The 20,318-nt window shown below is 45.3% G+C and overlaps 1 protein-coding gene across 2 annotated transcripts in view; it reads left to right on the forward strand.

Annotated features, from left to right (window-relative positions):
- PIAS1 (protein inhibitor of activated STAT 1) overlaps positions 1–20,318 on the forward strand; it is a 54,475-nt gene that overhangs the window by 15,882 nt on the left and 18,275 nt on the right. For both annotated transcript variants that reach the window (XM_084293638.1, XM_084293639.1), the window contains exons 2-6: positions 3,187–3,631; positions 16,424–16,508; positions 17,121–17,168; positions 18,672–18,762; positions 19,398–19,532. In XM_084293638.1, coding sequence (XP_084149764.1) covers positions 3,187–3,631; positions 16,424–16,508; positions 17,121–17,168; positions 18,672–18,762; positions 19,398–19,532 — 804 coding nt within the window. The remainder of the gene's footprint in view (positions 1–3,186; positions 3,632–16,423; positions 16,509–17,120; positions 17,169–18,671; positions 18,763–19,397; positions 19,533–20,318) is intronic.

Genomic DNA, 20,318 nt, shown 5'->3' on the forward strand with positions numbered 1-20,318 from the left:
GCCAGGCGATCCTGGTGACTTAACGCAACGTCTGCGGGGAGCACGTGGCTGTGTTGTGCTGTCGAGCAGGAAATGTCAGCTGTGTGTGTGTGCAGATCAGGGTTACCTTCTAAACCCTCTGAAGGTCTGCGCAGTGAGTCAAAAAAGCGCTCCGCTAAACTGCGGCGAGTTTCTGTAGAGCTGGTTTCTGCTCTTCTACTCCTTGAAAGTTTTTCCTCTTTTCCTCACCCTCTCTCCAAACTTTAGATGCCGGGTACCAAAATGCACCATTCCCTCAGCACACCCCCTTTGTTTGATACCGGTTCTCCCGCTCCAGTTACGCAAGCAGCTTAACCTTTTCTTGGCCAAACGGCCCCAATTTCCCCTGCACTGGTGCGATGTCTGGAGGAACAGGGATGTACTTGAGGACACGACACCTCCTTACCTGTAACTGCAGTTTGCAAATCTTTCCCTCTTTGATATCTGGATTTAACTCGAACCAACCTTGAGTATTTTTTTTTTTTTTGCCTGTTCCTTCCTCTAGCGTTAGGAAGGAGCAAACAAGCCTCTTGCCTGTGCTGATAAACAGCCAGAGGTAGGGCCGGGTCTCGTCCTGGTTATCCTGGCGTCGGGAGGAAGCAGCTGCACTGCCCCAAGCGAGCCGTGGCCGCCCAGGACCAGCAAGGCTTCCCCAAGCAAAACGCCTCGTGGCTTTGCTGATGTAGTTGAGCCAGCAAAGGGCTCGAATTGCCACGAGGTGTGGCAAAAAAAAAACGTATGGACTGGTGCTTTCTGAGCCCTTTCTCTGCCTGCGGGGGGCTGCTGCCCTGGTGGGGAGGTTGGCCAGGAAAATGCAAACCGGAGCGAAACCACAAAGCTCTGTTGCTGGTTGTGATTGACTGTTGCTAATTGACCCATCTGTCGGTGCCCCTAACGTTGCAAGCAACATTTTTTGTGTTCTTTGCAAGGACTGTTTCAGGGTGGGGAAAATCTGAGGAATTTTGTTTGCTTTGGTTCGAGAGCCTGGCTGCGCGACCGGTCCTGCTGTCGGTGTGCTGACTCCTTACTCGCCTGTAACTTCAGAAATGGAGAACTTCCAGGGCGTAGCAGCAGTTTCTCACTTAGCTCAATTATTTCTTATTCCTCAGCATTTATTTTTTATTTTTTTGCCAACGGGGCCTGTAAGTTTATAGCAAAACAAGCCCACGGAGCAGCTCCGGGAGCCGGCTGCCGAGGAGGGGATGCTTGATGGTGATGGTCACAGGCGGAGCCCTTCACTGCAGCTCCTCGTTCTGCTGAAGAAATACTTGCTAAGCATTGTGGTGTGCCTCTCCGTGTTTCAGAGCTGTTTGTTTCGCTTTCCTTTCAGCTGTCAACACTTCAGCCCGTAGCAGAGGTGTCTTGAAAGAGTAAGGCGTTGCGGCTCTTACGGAGTGCCTCGGCTGTTCCCGTTCGTGGCTCCGTGACAGGCCCGTAGTTGGAGGTGTGAAGTAGGTTTTTGGGGCTTGGGGAAGGGATGTCAGCAGCCTCCTGTGGGGAAGGGATGTCAGCAGCCTCCTGGAGGAGCTGAAGTCTTCGAGCCAGCCTGCAGCGAGGCTTCTCCCGGACTTGCAGCACGGTGGTTCGGTTCTGTTGGTGCAGTTCATCAGAGCACAAGTGTTGTGGCACAGTTAGGTAAATCTACCTGGGTGCATTCCTCATTAAGTACATGAATCATCTAATCTAGGGCCATTAAATAACACGACCTATTTCAGTGCAGGGAAATAGTTCCTTTGGACACCCGTTTGGTGAAAATCTGGAGGGTTGAGGAGCTGGTAGGAGTTTCAGGCTGTTTTCACTGAAGTAGGTATAGTGTGCTTCCTACTAGGGGCACTTCAGCTGTAAGAATTGATGGCAAAAGACCTTGAGTAACACGTCTGAGTATTTAACGCAGTGAAGAACTGGAGAGGATGAGACCATTTGTACTCTGAAGGCTGTTTGCGAACGCATGTGCTGAGTTTGGTTATTCAGCAGAGGGTATATTGCAGGACCCTGACATGCCGAATTAACTAGCACACACAACATCCTGCAAGTACTATTTAGAACTTGATCTTTTGGAATTGATGACAAAGTATTCAGGGTATTGAATGGCTTCAGGCAGAAGATCCAGATAGCCGCTTGTGGCAATGGGTTGTAGGCGTCTTACTCTCACAGGTTGCTTTGCGAGTCCAAAATTCCGCAGGAATATCATTTCAGCTCATGTCGTGGGCCTTGTTATGGTGAGTAAGCCACTATCAAGGGCTGAAACAGGCTTTAAAATAGAAACCGGGCTGGTGAGCTGACTTTCTGGCTCCTGCTTGACCGGCGGGGAAGTACTTAGTGCGCGCAGGCGATTGCTGGTTTCGCTGCTTTGCATAGTGCTTTTCTCAGTTCCTGAAGAAGTGAAGCAGTTTACAAGTCCTACCAGTCTGATTCATTAGCCCATACTGGGAGACAGTAAAAGACTGCAAATGAAGATGCTAATTACCAGAGGGCAAAGCCAAGCTGCTCTATCCAAAACAAAACACGTGGCTCTGATGGGAGAAGGGGAGTTAGCAGCTCGAAACTGAAGTTCCCTGTAACTCAGTAATGGTCATACGGGGTTACACATGACTCAAGTTTTAATTTCTTCTTTTTAGCATCAATCATTTCCCTCCTTTCCTTTGAACCTGTGTGGAATAGTTATGCTGCGTGGCAAAAAGTGAGAGAGGGACTTGAAAGTGAAGTAGGGTCCTGGAGTTAAGGGCTGGCGCTGCTTTTAAGTGCAAGCACTGGAAACTTGGGTATTGTCAATCCGTGATTTTTTTTTTTTGACTTGCAGCTAGATGAATAAAATTGTTAAATGTTACAGATGTTAGCAGAAAACTGATTAGGAAATAGTTCTGTTTACAAGTTTAATTTTTTGTACTGGCAAGTTGTCCCGGGCTCAGTTTTTCACCGGTATTGCTGTCCTGAATTCCTTATGGCAAATGGAAATCCCTTGAAAATTGCTCGTTACAGACTTTGGAAGTGGATGCACCTCTCTGTGAGCAAGTCCTGGTTTCATTGCATGTCAGAAAATCAGTGGGAGAAGAGCAGTGGTGGTGTGCCTTGAAAAATGTTATGCTTAACAGGCTTAAGCCGCATCCTAATGTTAGTGTTTAGGCTGATGTAACTCAAATACTAATTTTTTGTTTTGTTTCTTTTAAGCAAATGGTTATGAGCCTTAGAGTTTCTGAACTGCAAGTACTTCTGGGCTACGCGGGGAGGAACAAGCACGGACGAAAACACGAACTTCTCACAAAAGCACTGCATTTGTTAAAGGCTGGCTGCAGTCCCGCTGTACAAATGAAAATCAAAGAACTCTATAGGCGAAGGTTCCCGCAGAAAATCATGACGCCTGCAGACTTATCTATCCCCAGCGTGCACTCGAGCTCCATGCCAGCCGCTTTGTCTCCGTCTACCATTCCACAGCTCAGTTACGATGGCCACCCCGCCACGTCACCGTTGCTTCCCGTTTCGCTCCTGGGACCTAAACACGAACTGGAACTCCCCCACCTCACATCTGCGCTCCACCCTGTCCATCCCGACATAAAACTCCAGAAGTTACCTTTTTATGACTTGTTGGATGAGCTGATCAAGCCTACCAGCCTAGGTAAGGTTGCGAACAACATTTGAAGGCTTTTTAAACTAGTAATGGAGGAATTAATCCGCTCGTGCAGTAACTGGTTAAATATTGCATCACATCGGTGTTTAGAGAATTGCTATTTTTGGTAACTTTTGGAACAGATTGTTCTACATGGAGAGGCATCTTACGTAACGCTCATTAGTTGCTTTAGCTGAGCCACTAAATGTGGTTCAAAGTTCTGTTATATTTAAGGGGTGAGTTTGAGAGGAAACAACTGAACCTTAGAAAAAGGAACTTAAAATAAAAACAACAACTCACATCTGTCTGCTTTGAGTGGTTTTTAAAAAACATTCAGCTTAATTATAAAAAAAACAAACCTTGAGTCCATCAGGCCCACAAAAATCTTCTCGTCTGTGCTGGGAAAGAATGCCAAGCTAGATATTTGCTGTGATTCCTTGGGGCCTGGACATCCGAGTTCAGGATGACTTACGGTTCTTTTGCTGTTGTGGCGACTTTTCTTGAAACGCTTTTTTTTTTGGATGAAGGTATAAATCACTCGCGTAGCTGCTGAGAATCATCTGATGCTTACAGAGCATTATATAACAGTGGGTGATTTTTCTGGTGTTGACTCCATGTAGCACTTCAGAGCGTGGCTAACTTTTAATACTCGTAAATACTGCTGAAATACAATGGTCCTGTTGATTCCCGGAGGGGCTGCTCGGATGCTGGGGCCTTCTGCTGTCTTGAAACCCTGCGCAAAAATCTCTGAGAACAGCCGGTAGGAGGAAAAGATTTCAGAGAGAAATAGGAAGGTGGTGACTGAAAAGGTTGCCCTTTGCAGAAGGGATCCCTCGTAAGCCAAAATGAGCAGGTAATTCACACTGATAATTACCCCAATAGTCTGAGCTGCTGAAGGAGGCCCGATAGTGAGCAGTGCTGGTTGTCTGCAGGCTTCTGAAGCCTGTTGCACAATTGTCACACGCGTTTTAACTGCTGCATCTGAGACGTTGTGAGGAAAAATAGAGAGTCACGCATTCAGGTCCAGGTATTCTTTTCAGAGGTATGCTGGATCTATTTAGCTCTAGTCTAAAATCTGATTGATGGGTAAGCATTCCAGGCAGTGCTGGTGGTAGGGGATAATTAGGTACTTGGAATGTGTTTCATCACTTTTACATTATAAATACTTAAAAATAACGCTGTAATTTCAACAAGACATTCCAATACAGGAATTATGGCATGCATTTATTCCTAGATGCGGTAAGAACGCTTGGCTGTCAGCACCGTGCCTGCCAAACCAGCCCCGAATTAAGAGACCATAATTCACGCTCTGTCATTTCTTATTGCTTGAGGAGTTCACATACCATAGGAGATTTTTTTTCCCCACTTTGTGGACTCTGAGTGCTAGGGTAAGAAAATGGAAGTGGATGAAACTCCAACCAAGCACCTTTTAAGTAATCTATTTTGGTTTTTTTTTCGGTTAATGTTTGGGGTTTTTGTTTTGCACATGCATTCTTCGTCTTTCTGTCTGTCTGAAGCAGTCCTATTAAAAAGCTGATTTACCCCGTGCTTTGTGGGGAAGAGAGCTTCAGTGTCCATGCACGTGAGAGTCGTTTGTTTCCTTTTGTGATGGAAAGTAACGTGGCTACGGATTGTAAAATTGTGAGCTGTAAATGTCATGAGGGCGTTTTAAAGTAATTAATGTATATGTTGATGACAAAAACGATTGGATTAATAACCAGCAACATGCATTTTTATGCACTTTCACAGTATCCCAGAATGGCTGAGCCCTCTGGCTCCATCTGGTCCTCTCCAGGTGGTCCAGGCAGGGCTACCTGTGGGGGCTGCCCAGGGCAGAACAACTTGGAGCAATGGGCTGTGCAGCTCAGGGGCTTTAAATGGAAGTGCAGAGCGGACTTGGATTTCTAACTACATAAAAAAATAGCAATTAATTGTATCAATTTCTACAGTTACTGGCTCTCCAATTTAAAAAAAAAAAAAAAAAAAGGTTTTATGAATATTTGCCCCAAATGGTTAGAGCTTCCTCGGTGCTGCAAGCAGTGTGAGTTTCCTCAAGTACCAAATTTCGAGGTTCTCTGGCTCTGTTTCCGAATGGCAGATGCATGCTGCAAACTCAGAACTTCTCCTTGGCTCCTGGCCAGCGTTGCAGGCTCTCCTGCTTGCTCTTCCCCGGCAGATTCGTCATGAGGTGGCACAAGAAACTTTGAGTTTTACTTCGTTTCCCTGCACCGCAAGAACAAACTTAGGAGCTGATGAGGGATTTTGGATGATCGTCTCCCTGCTGAAGTGGAACCTGCTGGAATGGCAGAGATGTGTGAGAGAGAATGAGGAAAACCCCACTGGTTTGGCAGTATTTGGATTCTTCTGAAATAATAGTTATGTAGTTATGTAGAAATTGGGTGAAGCACATCTTTGGATGTGATTCTCCCTTGGTCTTTCTCTATTCAAGGTGGGGCTGTTTGAAGATTGCCCTTGGTAGTCCTCTGTCCCCTCCAGAAGTAATTGTGAATTTGACAAACAATAATTTGACAAAGCCGTGGGGAAGGGAGTTGCAGAGCAGGGCACTGGAGCATGCGTTCTGTGCCCAGCTACTGTACGCAGGTAGGCAGTGCGCAAGCTAATGTGAATAACAGATAAGGAAATTAAGTCTGCTAACTATTATTTTCGATGCGAAGAACAAAAGGAGGAAATGGATGTTACCTTCTTACACTCGCTTCCTCAAAATGTAGCTCTGACCTGAGATAAGATCCCTGTGCTGGCAGCTGGCTGGGCAGGACTCACATGGAGGAGGGAACTCGGTGCTTTATCTCCCGTGCCCTGCTCACCAGCAGCTGAGGAGCCTTTCTGCAATGCCTCTGCCTGAAACACGTGCAAAAAATCAAGGGCAGAAGGTTCCTGATTAACTTTTCATTTATTTATTTATTTTTTACTTTCTCTGGCTCCAGCAGCCCATAAAACTGGAAGCAGCGAGTGGGATGCTTGCGGAGCTGCCTAGCTAGTTGAGCTTGTAAACTCGGCCTCTGCTACTTCAACCTGCTCGTCTTTGAAGAGCCCCAAATTGCACCTAGGTGCTGCTGACGGTGGGGCTCCTCTCCTGCTGCTGCCCTGCCCGGTTAGCACAGTCTCTTGCTTTGCCTTCTGAGTGTTTCAAGCACAAAACCTCTGCGTGGTGCTCTCGGAGCTGTGCAGCTAACACTGGCAGTCATGATTGTGTCAGCTGGGCTTGGGGGGTGACGGCGTTCTCCTTATCCCAAGAAGACTGTCAAGGGCCTTGCTTAGCTCAGAGGAGGAGCAGCTCTCCAAATGCAGTGCAGTTTGATCCATATTTGATAAGTCATCCTCACTGCAAAATCAAGGAAGCACCCATCTTTGGTATTTTTGTGCACGAGTCAATAAAGGATGCTCTGTTTCGAAAGTGTGTGGTGGTGGGTGAATCTGTACCCTGAGCTCTTGCAGCACTAAGGAGAGCCTGGGCACACTGCTCTGTGGTGAACAATTCCATGTCATCCAGTTTTTTTTTTGGAGGAAAAGAGATCCCATTTGGCCTCGGTGAATGTATGAAAACTGCCTCTCTCCTTGGTTTTCCGCTTAGGAACTCCTTTAAATAGGGGAAGTTTGGTTGTTAGTTTCTCAAGCGAAGCTGCAGCTTTCACTTATTTTTTTTTCCTTATTTTCAGCCCTCAGTGAGTGCATAGGCACGGCTAATTGGTTGGTTTTTAAGCGTGGGGCCAATTTTCTAAAAGAAACTTCTATCACAGATAATATCTCGTGTGTGGTGAAACGTGTTTACTATGAGCTGAGTAATGAGTACCCAAATTCTGCCAGATTCTTAGGGAAGGGACATCAGATCGTTAAACAACATCTTAAAAATCCTTCTCGTTATAGCATATGTCATTGCTAATTGCTTTAGCTCTGTGGTTTTTCCAAAAAGCGCTGTGACTGGGTTACAGGTCTTTGTTTACCTGCCTGTACCGGGAGATTAACCTTTTCTTTGCAATTTCAGGGATTAAAGAGGTTGCGGGCTATGCTGTGGGATGTACGTACACACTCCTGTAAAGCTGTGTGAAACACGTAGGGAAGATCAGCCTGGAATTTGTTTGTGCTTCTGTGCTAAGTGATGCGGAACACGATGGTGGGTCTTAAATCAGGGCCCTAAATCGGAGCTGTGGAAATGGGGCTTTTTGCCTACGTTTCTTTGCACGCGATTGATCACGGACACGATGCCTTCCTGAAGGCAGAGCCTGAAACTGGTCTGACCAAAATCTTCAGGGTGGCTGTAGTTCTAGCTACAGCTATTAAACAATTTAAATCAGGTAGAAATCTAGGTTGGAAAGTATAAAAGTTTTGTTTGGCGAGTGTTTCACCCTTTCGTCTATCAGCAGGCTGATCTGTTGCTGTGTCTAATCGGTATCATGGTTTAGATGAAAGTCACGCTTTGACTGTCTTCTCTGTTTGTTATTTTTTTAAATGTGCTTTGCGGGAGGAAGTTCAACAAAATACTCCATTCTCAGCTCGGGCCTGAGCCATCTGACTTCCTGCTCGACAGTGTTTAATTGTGCAAGAGTGAGCTGAAATCTTCGCTCCTGCTTCGTGCTGGAGCAGAGCTCGAACTACAGCGTGTTGGGCTTTCTCTTTTTGGCTTCAGCTTTTATTTGCATGTGTTATGCTTCAAGGTCACATACAGAGAATCTTTCCATAGACTGTTTCTCTCGAGTATGAGGTAGTTTTACCCAGCTGTGTAGCTCTTGTGCTACAAGAAAAGGAGAATTATTTCTTCCTCTTCACCCCAGCAGATTTCTGTCTCCCCACGCTCAGATGCCCGGGTTCCAGGACCCTGCAGGATACGACCACTTCCAGACACCGCAGCTCTGATGTAAATGGATCTAGGAAGCTATTTCACTTCCCAGGATCAGATTAGGGTATCTTTTTGATAATTTTAGTAGAAGGAATTATGGCAGACCACACAGTTTACTCAAAATACACAAGGAATCCATGAGCACTCGGTGAATAAACTCGGAGCAGGATCCGAGTGTGCTGAGGCTCGGGAGTGTTGCTCACACAGCGTGAGGGAGGAAGCTGTGCTATTACAAGGTGTATTTTTAAGACTTCCACTTGCAGCTGAGGCGCTGGTATCGCTTCACAGATGCTAGAAGTGCTGCTGGGACTTCCAGTCTTCAGCTTGGACCCTTACAGATACTTTAACCTCCCGTTAGGTTGGCTTTCAGGAAAAGGTGTTGTGGGTTGTGCTGCTCGTAGTACCGAGCTCAGCAGGGACTCTGTTATCTGATCATAAACTTCATATTTATTGTTTTGCCTTCCTCCTAGGATTATAAAACTCGTTGCTAGCTTGTTAAGACCAAAAGCACGCTAGAATGGGGGTGGGCCTCGCAGTGATGTGGCGGTGCCAGCTTCGTAGCACGGCTCCCTTGGGGTCCTTACCCACTGCCTGTGCTCGCAGGGGTAGAAGCCAAGACTACCCAGCCCGAGTGGCAGCAGTGGAGTTTTTGGGACGTGCATTGAGGTGTCTGGGTCAATCAAGAGGCTTGAGCAGGGTCTGGGGGCTCTGGTGGGCTCCTTCCCTGCAGCAGCGTGATGGAAAAGGTCTGCAGTGGGGAGCTGTGGGCCCATGGGGTTTGGGGCCACTTACTGCATGGGGTGGGATGGCAGGGGGAGAGCCCTGGCACTCACAGTCGGCGTGGAGCTGGCCCTGTTGGTCGCCAGAAATCCGTGTTGCTCAGAAACGCAGGGGTATGTGACCGACATAAAGAAAACAAACCCAAAACCCCATAAATGTCTGTCCAATTGCGTGGAGCTTCCAGCTGATCTAGTCTTTTTATACAACATATCATGAGAAGTTATAAAATGCATAATACTTATGAATTAATTGTAGCCCTTGGAGTATTTCCAGGCTATTTCTGTACGTGTATATTTAGGCACTGTTTCAAATAAGCTCTCTTTACTCCCTGCCTTTCCCACCCCCACTGTAGCTATGCCTATTGCTTCTGAGTATTAACTGTTAGCAGCGGTGACTTAAATCAAGTAGAATCTGCAAATGGTCCTCAGAGATGAGTGCAGCAGACTGACCAGAACCCGAGCTCATTTTTTATCAGTTTTAAGCCCCAGGATGTGATGCTGTCACTTGACAGCAATGTTGTGTGGTTGTGAGGGCAGCTGTAAGCCGTGGAAGCGGGCTGGGAGCTGGGCCCTGCAAACAAGGGCAGAATGGGTTTAAATTTCCTTAAAACACTTCCCTCTGAGGGGTCTCGAAGTGCCTCGAGGTGTCAAGGTTGTGCGGTGTCTGCTGGGGTAAGTGGTTGGGGTGAAGTAAAGGAACTGAGTGATGGCAGCAAGCAGGGGGGTGATGCAGAAGTGGTGGCTGGGGACATGCAGGGTGCCAGGAGCTGGGCTCGGCGGTGGTCCCGGTGCCCACAGCTCAGGTAGGAAGAGCCCTGTGCAACCCCACGGCCCTGCTCTGCCCTGCCTGGCACCCGATCCTGCTTCAAACAGGGCTGGTGCAGCTCTGGTGGCCCTCAGGAGTTGGGTACGAGGAGGTGAGACCCAGAACGGGTTGCCTGGAGAGGTGGCGGTGAGTACCCCATGGCTGGAGGTGTCCAAAAGTGGGCTGGTGGGGGCTGTGGGTGGCCTGGGCCCATCACAGGGCCTTGGGGCAGGGTCCTTGTCACCCCCAGCACCTCTGGGCCCGCTTGGTGTGGCGGCGGTGCTGCTCGGCGCTGAAAGGCTGCGGTTAATGGGAAGGAAGCGCTGGCGGATAAACACTTGCATTACCCACGAGCTTCATAAATTGTGGTGGTTTTAAAAGCGCTAGTGGGGCATCCGGAGGTGCTGCGGGTCCCCAGTGAAGGTGTATCGGTGTCTCCTCGGTTCTGCGCCACTCAGCAGCTTGCTTTTTCCCCCTGTGGCTATTACCAGGTGCTGTAGCACGCATTCGGTCTCACCTCCCAAAAATCTCCAAAAATCAGGCGTGCAACTGAGCCCCTTCCTGGATCGATGCAAGAGGACTTGGGCGAGCTGCATTATCAGTATTTAGGTACATTGTGTTATGAATTTCCTGGTTCTCTTGCTGCTGAGCATAACCCAAAGCCTGCCTGAATTTTGCCTTTTTAAAAGGTGAATGTTTGCTGTGCCTCCATCTGAACACGGCAATTTTCTTCCTAGCGTGGAGCCGGCGTGTTAAATTTTCAGCGGTGCTACTTGAAAGGGGCTCGAACGTGAATTGGTACAACGCCTTCTGCAGGAGCTGGAAAGGACGAAGAAACAAAATGTCTGGTGCGACAAAATGAGGCACCTTACATGGGGGGGGGGATGCACATGAGTATTTATGTTGGGTTGACAGCTTCTGCAGCGCTTAGGCTTTTCTGGTCAATATTTTGACAAAATTAACTGATCAAAATTACGTACTCGATTAGCTCAGTGAATAACCAATTAGACAGCTCTTGTTTAGCTTACAGCATCGAGCAAAAATTTGCTGTAGTGCTGCTCCTCTTGCTTAACATAACTGTTGCTGCTCCCAGAAATAAACATGCGATTATTCCGAATCGCTGGGAAAAGGCCAAATCAGAGAGCTCAGGCCAACAGAAAAGCGAAGGTAATTGTTATGCTATGAAATGCAAGCTTAATTTTAGCCGGTGTGTTTCTGCATAAGAAATTAATGAGTTCCCTTTGCTGTTTAATAAGCTACTCTCCGTGCAGATGGATGAAGATCAGCCTCAGTTTATTGCCCATCTGATGGTCAGCTGCTGTCGCGTTAGGAAGCATCGGTGCCTGCAGCTTCGGTGAAGGCGTGCAGGTATCTGGGTTTGAATGGGACTTTAAAGGCTGGCTTTTTCCTCAAGACAGCGAGAGGTATTTCACTGCAGAGAGATTGTGTGGCTATTTTTAGCTGTGGGTACTGGTGAGGTGGAACAGAATATTTTTAGAGCTGGGGAAAATGCAGCCACTTGAGCTGCATTCGAGCCACTTCTTTTTTCACTCTGATGCTGTAGATTTTATTTTGTTTCAAAATAAAGAGTAGAATTGGTAGATTTATCGTTATTACCTATATTCATTATCTTCGTATATAAAATACTCATATAGATTTTTTAATAAAGTGTTCTAGGCCTATGAATGGTATTCCAATGTATTAAACTAGTTTTTTGCTCAAATTTTGAAAACTCATCACTCGTGTGAAACGTTCAATAAAATATGCAAGCAGCAAGGCGTAATTGAGTCACTCTCCCTTAATGCATACCAATCCCATATGTTGTTTGGATCATTACTTGAAGGAGGAAAGCTCGAAATAATTCGGGAGACTGTGGTGGTAGTGAAATGGTAAAAAAAAAAAAGAATTATTTTGGAGGAAAAACACTGCTCTGCAATGTTTGTGCAACGTTTCGGCATGTTAGCGCGTCTTGCACTGATGCTGGGGACCTGCAGAGGCAACAGATCTGAGCATGTGCTGATTCCTGATGAATGTAGGTACGTGTCCACAAGGAAACGTGTATTTTCTTCGTTGCTCTTCCCAGCTCGAAGCTGGCTGAATGAAGTAGTAGCGAATCGTTCCCTGCAGCACCCCCTGTGAGCTGGGAAGTGGGTATTTGTATGGCTTGTCTGAGACCGTTCCCACTGATGCTCATTTAATTATACAACTTTGCTCGGAAAGCTTTTCTCTTATGCACTTTCAAAAATCTACCCTTCCAAATTCCTGAATTATTCAGGAAACTTTTTAGCAGCGAGGTAAAGCGATACTTGCGATTCATGGCATTTTTTTTTGAAATTCTTTGTTCTTAATATGTAAATGCAGAACAAAAACCCATCCACTAGACATTCGTGCGCTGTGCCTCCTCCCTGAGATTGCGGAGAAGTGGCCTACAAACCCCTCCTGCAAGCTCTAGCGTTCACAGAGTGCTGGAGAAAAGGTTATAAAATTGAATAATTTATAATTATGGGGAAAAAAAAAGCTTCTGGCAACTTTTGTCAGCGTGTTCATATGAACTGTTGCCTTGGCTAGATTCCAGCTTTATTAGATTACAAATTCTATTTTAATCCGCTCAGTTTGCAGTTGGGGATCTATTTCTGCTTTTTTTTTGTTAAATAATAATAGCAGTTTGCGGGGCATGGTTGGAGGTTTTTAGCCATAAAAAAATGATTTTCTAGTATGAAACTGTATGTTCTTATTTCTGGTTTTAATCATACTCCAGAACTGTGAAAATAAACCCTGTTTGTCTCGTCAGGATCTGTTTGGTGTTCCTAAATCCAGCAGATAACACCAGGTGAATTAACAGAAACCTGTTATCTCTTCTACTCTCTTGAAGTCCAGGCTTCCAGTATCTCCTCGCTGGGAGATCTGAAATCCTTAGAAATGGGAGCTCGTACAGTCAGAGATGAGCTTGGAAGCCTCGCATTGAGTGGTGGAGCTGCTAAATTAGCTCCGTTTAATTTGTTTTGTTGAAACTTTCATGCATCGTTTGTAGGGTAAATAGATACAGAAATAATAGATAAGGATATAAAAAGATAGTGAGGAAATGTATGGGGAAAACCACAAATGAAAAAAAAATAAAATAAAATCCTCCTTCCCCTCCCGGGACAGCCTCGCGCTTTGTTAGCAGCACGCCGTGAGGATGCGTGAGCTGTCACCCCACACCCCCTAAAAACAGGAGGGGGAAGAAAACAACCTGAAAAACCAAGCCCCAAACCCTCGGGTTTCCACTGTTGCTCCTGGCTGTTTGTTTGCTCTTGCTGGTTCCCAGTATGCCAAGAGCATAATGTAGAGGTGCTGGGCGGTGTGGCCGCACGTCGTCCTCCTCTGGCCGCACTGCTCCATCCATCAAGGGTTTTGCAGTCTTTTAAGATCAGCGTTTGGATCATCTTGCTCTAATTAACAAGTTGCTTCTTCCTCCTTTGCATTTTGGCCTCGCTCCCATGGTAATCGCAAGGCTTGCTTGTACACAAAGCAGCAGATTGGAAACGCTGCGAGGGGGATTAATGCTGCTTCCCGGGGAGGGAAGGCTGAGCGGCGCGTGGTGGAGCTCATCGCTGATCACTGGGGCCGTGGACTTGTGCTTACAGATGCTGGGATGAGTGCATCCGAAGGTAACAGCCAGTGTAAGAAGTAGTGCTGGGGGCTGGCTTGCTCTTGGAGCTGCAGCTGGCAGTGTTAGGAGGAAACCAGACCAGCCCCAAAGCCTTCCTCCGTCCCTTTTTTGCTCGAGGTGGGCTCTAGTTAAGGGTCAGTTTAACTCTAATATGTGCAGCACAGTTCCAGGTATCGCTCACCTCTGTGATGTCTTAAAGCTTTTGGGTTTCTGTTGCAAAAGAACTTGATTCAGGCAGTGGCTGTTTACTGCCTTACCTCCAGAACTGCAGCTTGTGAAGATGACTTGAATTATGAAAAGCTCCTATGTCAGCGCTGAGGAAGGAACTCTCATTTTCTGCCATTTTAATACATAATGCTTTAACTTCACCGAATCAGGAACATGATGAAACTGAAGCTGGAAACTCACTTCAAAGAATCATAGAATGGCTTGAGCTGGAAGGGACCTCAAAGACCACCTTGTGCCAACCCCTGCCACGGGCAGGGACACCACCCGCTGGGTCAGGTTGGCCAGGGCGTCATCTAACCTGGTCCTGAACACCTCCAGGGATGGGGCATCCACAGCTTCTCTGGGCAAAATCCCACTATTTAGCAAAAATAAGCATTATTTTAGTACTAGCCAGTAACGAACAGAGGGAAGGGAATGAATTTTGGGATCACTTCTGCTGGTCTGCTTTGTGTTCCTCGCTACACCAGAAAGCCTTTGCAGAAATCTGTGTTAATTCTGCCCTTAAATTGGGAATGCTGCAAAACTGGAGCAGGCCAAAAGTTGAGCAGCTGACAGGGAAACAAGATTACTTGGGAAATCTGGTTTTAGACTTTCCTTTTGTGATTTTTGGTAACTGCAGTTTAACTTTCTTAGTTTTTAGTGAAGGTAGCCTTAGCTCGATGCCTTGTCCTTGTATTAAAGGCATTGGAGTTAGCAACAAGAGCTTCCAGAGACCTTCCAGAACTTCTGTAAGAAAACCAGAGCTGGCAAATTCTAGGATAAAGCAAATAATATATAGGAAGAAAACAAAATTAATAAATTCAGGCCACTTTTAAAGATATAAAAAATATGAAATAATTTATATTCATCCCATTCTCTGGCCCGCAATGCATTATTTAACATAACTGACTTATCTCGCCTTGATTACAGGACATAACTCTGCTCCTCCCTTTTGTAACTAAAAGTAGCTATAACTTTTATTGTTTGTGGCCCGTATATGACATCTTTTATAACACATTGCGTAAGCTGTGTTTGCATTTCCTGCAAATCTTTACACTGTGATATTATGGCTGGCTGTCATCTCGAGTCCTGCGTGTTTTCACTTGAAGAAATGGAACTGAGAATATATTAAAATAAAAATGGTGTTGGATGACACTGCAGGCAGGAGTGTAAGGAAACATTCACTTGAGGCTGTGCTGCACCCCAGCCCAGCGAGAGCTTTTGGACCTGACAGCACAACCTGTTATTAATACCTGTGCTTTATTTCCTATTTCTGCACTCCAGGGAGCACTCATGGTATGCCCGTTATGATATTTGTGTAGGAAACGACCAGTAAAAAAATAAATACATGTATATAAAAAACAAATATTTTGTCATATAACTTAATGCTTTTAGAAACACTGGCTATAGCTAATATTTTCACAAAAATAGAGGTTCAGGATATAGTGCCTATTCTTGCCCATCTGGCTTTAGAGCAGCTGATAAATGAACTGCACGTGGATGCTGCATATAATGTAATAAAATGCCAAGGTCTTGTACTGCTGTCATACGAGAAAGGTATAAATGTAATTTCGTGCGATTGCTGCTGTTAATATTTATACGAAGTCAGCGTCTCTCCTTTTGTTGGCTCCAGCCTACCACATGCTGTTTTTAACCAAGGATCTGAAGTATCACCCTGAAGTATTCACTCAGCTGTCACTTAAGAATGAGTCAGGAAATGTATTGTAGTAAAACAAAAAAGGATAAATTTTTATTAGGCTATGAACAGTTGTTCTGTACTGAACATTCAAATGCTAATAACGAAATCGAACGGTGAACTTGCTCATCAATACGGGTATTGAAATGAAAGTTGTCACCTGTCAGACACTTCGCTGGGAAGATGGTGATGCTTTTGGTGTGTGTTTTTTTTTCATTTTCATAGCCATTGGGTATGGTTCTGCTGGGTGGTGGTGCCTGCAGCCCCCCAGAAGGGGTGTCTTTGATATAAGCACTCCGTTGGAGCTGTTTGCATATTATACGTTTGGTGCATCTAACTCCACAACATAGCTTCTGGAAATGTGAGAAGTTGCATGCCTTGTACTTGTCTTTCTGCAAGCTTTTACAGGGTAATCCATGATCTCATGTGTTAAAGGAAATGAAGTGATTGAGACTTCCTAAGAGGGTTGTTTTTATTTAATATCAAAGAATGCTTAATGTTGAGTTACCGTGACTGATGGTCTTAAGCTGATTTATCTCAGTTTTGCTGGTGCCTGTATTGCTTTTTTAATGTATACTTTATATATGAATATAACATCTGTTTATTGTGTTTTTATTTACAAGAGGGATTAAATGGCAAACTTCTTGTTGGCTGTAAAATGGCTTACAGAAACAGATGTAAGCCGAACTAGTGGGCTTGCCATAAAAATGTGTGTATGTATATGTAAAGGTTTAATGAAAGGAGGTTGTTCTATTAATTATTCTCTATTTGCTGTTTTTAAAGTGACGATCTCTTGTTCTCTTCTAGCATCAGATAACAGTCAGCGATTTCGAGAAACCTGCTTTGCGTTTGCACTGACGCCACAGCAAGTGCAACAAATCAGCAGCTCAATGTAAGTGAGTTTGACCAAAAATACAGCATTTAAATTTCAAGGGGGGGAAAAAAAAAAGCTCAAATACCAAACCTAGCTCACCCCACATAAACCTAGCTCACTCCACATCTTTCATTTTAAAATGCGATCTTCAGCAACACAAATGTATGCAAAGTGTCTCAGAATACTCATGTGGGGAATGTTTTTCTCCTTTGCATGTATGCTGATGGAGAAGAAAAGGGTGAGGAACTAAATAACACCACCACTGTCTGGTGGTTTCCTTTGTACTAAGTGCTGTGTAAATTCATAACTGCCCTACCTGCAGCCCTGTCTCACCCTCGGTCAGATCCTTTTAAGTTCTATGTAGATTTGGTGTAAAGATGTTCCTAAAAGTGACCAACAGAACGCTCTTTATAGTATACAAAAAAAAAAGGTAGGCAGATGAGAACATAACCGGTTTATTCACCTTGGAAAAATAAAAAGTGCAGTGTATCTTGAGTGGTGTTTTGACTGACCAGAAGGCAAGTGCGGTATGTAAAGGGGTTTACGTACCTCTTACAGCAAACTCTGACAAAACATGGAAGAACCTGTTACACAAACAGCATGTTGTAACTTGTTTTCTCTCTTTGCTAGGGATATTTCTGGGACCAAATGTGACTTCACAGTACAGGTCCAGCTAAGGTATGTATTCCTGTGATCTGTTCTCAGTGTTTTTGATTTTAAAAAAGCCAAATATTTACTCCCTGACATGTCAGGCTTTCCTGTATGGAGAAGAGTCTCATCCTGCTGTAAAGCTTGCTGTTGGCCCCCTTGGAAAAAAAGGGAAGACTTAACTACTTGTCTCTGTTCCACGCAGCTTTCCTGAAGCTCCTGGTGGCCCAACATCTGGCATGTCAAAAATTCTGCATGTACTTAGCTGTAACCAGCTAATTTCTTCCTTTTTTTGTTTTTTTGTTTTTTTTTTGGTTTTGCGTACGCTCCTCTCTTTTAGGCTGCAACCCTCAGGTTTGAGGTGCCTGGGCCTTCACAATTTATGTGCAGGGAGGGTTATTTTTTCAGCAGAGAGGTCAAACACAGTATCTTCAGGTTGTGGCAAACCACAGTCTCCTTTTTTTTAGGGAATGGAAGGCAAGACTTCAGGAGTGACCAGTTCTGGTCTTAACCCATCAGTTATTTTAGAGGCTTTGACAAACTTATCATAAGTTGATTAAATCCTACGCATCCATGTAATTCTGTGTAAGTCAGTAAAGGTGATTTCACAGCTTACTCTCCTCCACGCTGGCTGTCTTGCCTTTCATCCTCCTGGTCCTGGAGGCTGTCTCAGTTCTCTTGCACTGGGTCTGCTGCTTGCATGACCCCACAGTGAGCAGAAAACAGCTGCTTTTGGGGCTCGTTCACCGGGATGCCCCCATCTGCTGCTGATCAGCAGGTCGGGCTGGCTTGGTGTGGGGTCAGGTGGACAACAGGACAAGGAGGGAATGGCAGAAGATGGGAGCAGAAGGCAGCAGCCCTTGCTTGCAAGCAGCAGGCTGTTAGGGTCAGTGTTGAGTAGCTGTATCCCAACAGGGGGTGCTTTGGGTGGCTGGGGCCGGCCCCTGGAAGAAGCCCAGTGGAGCTAAGAAACTCCTCTTGGTTTGTCCTCTGAATATCTATGGTCTGCTCTCTTGGCCTGTACACGTTGTATAGGGCAAGCAAAGCTGTATTTTTTTCTTGTTGCTCCACCAGCAAATAAGCCTTTGAAATATCAAAGCCTCTCCAAGCTTAACTGGGAAGCTTGAGGTAGGCACCAAGATAGCATTTGATGCCGTTTGCTGGCGTTGGAGTTGAAGAGGCTGTATGTGCTGTCCTCTGCGAAGGTCTTGCGTTGAAAAGTGGTGGGAAAGAAACGTGGATGATCTCTCTCTTGTAACAGGAACCTGCACATCTGAATGAGTCCATTGTTAGGCAGACCCAGCCTGAGGAATTCAAGACATCTTGATGAGAAACCTCTGACTGCCTAGATCCAAACCTGTAATTTTGGGGTGCTTTCCTGCTTAATGATCCGCACAGCTAATCTGGGAACTTTGTTTAGCAAGATTTGGCATGTTTTCACAACTCAGTGGGAGGAAAAAATGTTCATTCTAGCAAGTGGTGGTCTTTAAATTACATCAGAAATGAGTGGTGATGGAAGCTCTTTGCTTTTAGGTTTTGTTTATCAGAAACCAGTTGTCCACAAGAAGATCACTTCCCACCCAATCTGTGTGTGAAAGTAAATGGGAAACCATGCAGCCTTCCAGTAAGTAAGATGTTATTTTGACATACATAATTGGATAGCAGTGGTAAGAGCTGTCTGTCAGGAGTTTGCCTGAGAATGTATCCTAACCTTTGTTTTCACGTTTTGGAGCATTTGAATGAAGATGGATAGATGAATGAAAAAGGTAATTAAGTAAATTGTTTCTCAGGAGACCAGCCAGTAGATCAGGAAGATTTAATACTCTGAAAGCATGACAGTAAATTTTCATTTGACAAGCATCCGCCGAGCCTGGCTAAAATTGGACTATTTTGGAGGCTGCGTGTGCTGGGAACAGAGCATCAGTGACCAACAGGAGTAGTCCTGGGGCAAAGCACGGGGTTGGGTTGAGCAATGTTAGCTTGGCAGGTTGAATAAGAGCACTGAGAGACAGCAAAGCTGCCTTTTAATATTCCAGCAGGCAGGGTTAGGGTTTGGAAAGTGTCAGGCTTAGCGTAAAGAAGAAGGACTTGTGAAATATCTCGTGTTTGCTGTCCGACAGGTGTATTTTTTAAACAGAAGAGGGAGCCTGGCTCAGGTGGGACACAGCAGATACTGCCGTGGGGTTGGGGGGAGCGGGGAGGGAGAAGGCAAAAGCACTTTTCTTATTTTGCTGAGAGAAAAAGTACTTTGATTCCCAGGGCTATCTTCCACCAACCAAAAATGGTGTTGAACCAAAGCGACCTAGCAGACCAATCAACATTACCTCACTCGTCAGATTATCGACGACGGTACCAAACACAATCGTTGTTTCGTGGACTGCAGAAATCGGAAGAGTAAGTGACTTTGCTTGGTGCACAGTGCTGTCTGAAGCTTACTGATTTCTGCTTTGGCATCTGCTTGAAAGATTTGAAAGATAAGCAAGTTTAATTGTGCAGAAAATGCTTCATGGTTTAACAGTAGGATGTTCCTTCTTTTGGTTGTGTTTCTGTTACTTTATGCTAGGCAGATAGGACACGCTCCCTTAGATCAGTAGTCCTCCAATTTTTTGGCAGTGCGAGCTCTCCTTCACCCACTGCCTGTCCATCTTTGACTTGGTGAGGGCACAGATAACAAGTTCAAGAAATAAAACTTCTTTATTTGTCCTAACTTCAGGCATTAAGCAATTCCTGACTTGGGGACTTGACAAAAACCAACTTTAATAAGTCAGTCCTTGAATCAGGGCATTGTTTCTGCTGATAACAAAACACTGGATGTGCACTGTGGCATCTGTATGGGCTTGAAAAATTCTGGCTTTGCCACGGCAACCGTGCTTTTTTTTTGAAGTCCTGTGAATTGTCCTGAGATGCAGCTTTGTCCAAGAACTGGTCTGTGTGCAAAGCCCAGGGCTCCTGAACCAGTGTGGAAAAATGCTCACAGCTCAACCACGCACAGCAGGCGGTCGTAAAACATCCCGGTGGTATTTCATTCCCTCTGTGTCATGATGGATTTCTTTGGGGTGTAAAACAGCCGCCAGTTACATCACAGAATAAATAATGGCAGAATGAGTTTTTTCAAAGTTGTCTTTTATCTAACGAGAACCACAGGTGTCAGAAATAATGATGTAAAATATACCTATTTCG

The sequence above is a fragment of the Netta rufina genome (assembly GCF_964035555.1).
Source record: "Netta rufina genome assembly, chromosome: 11".
NCBI lineage: Eukaryota > Metazoa > Chordata > Aves > Anseriformes > Anatidae > Netta > Netta rufina.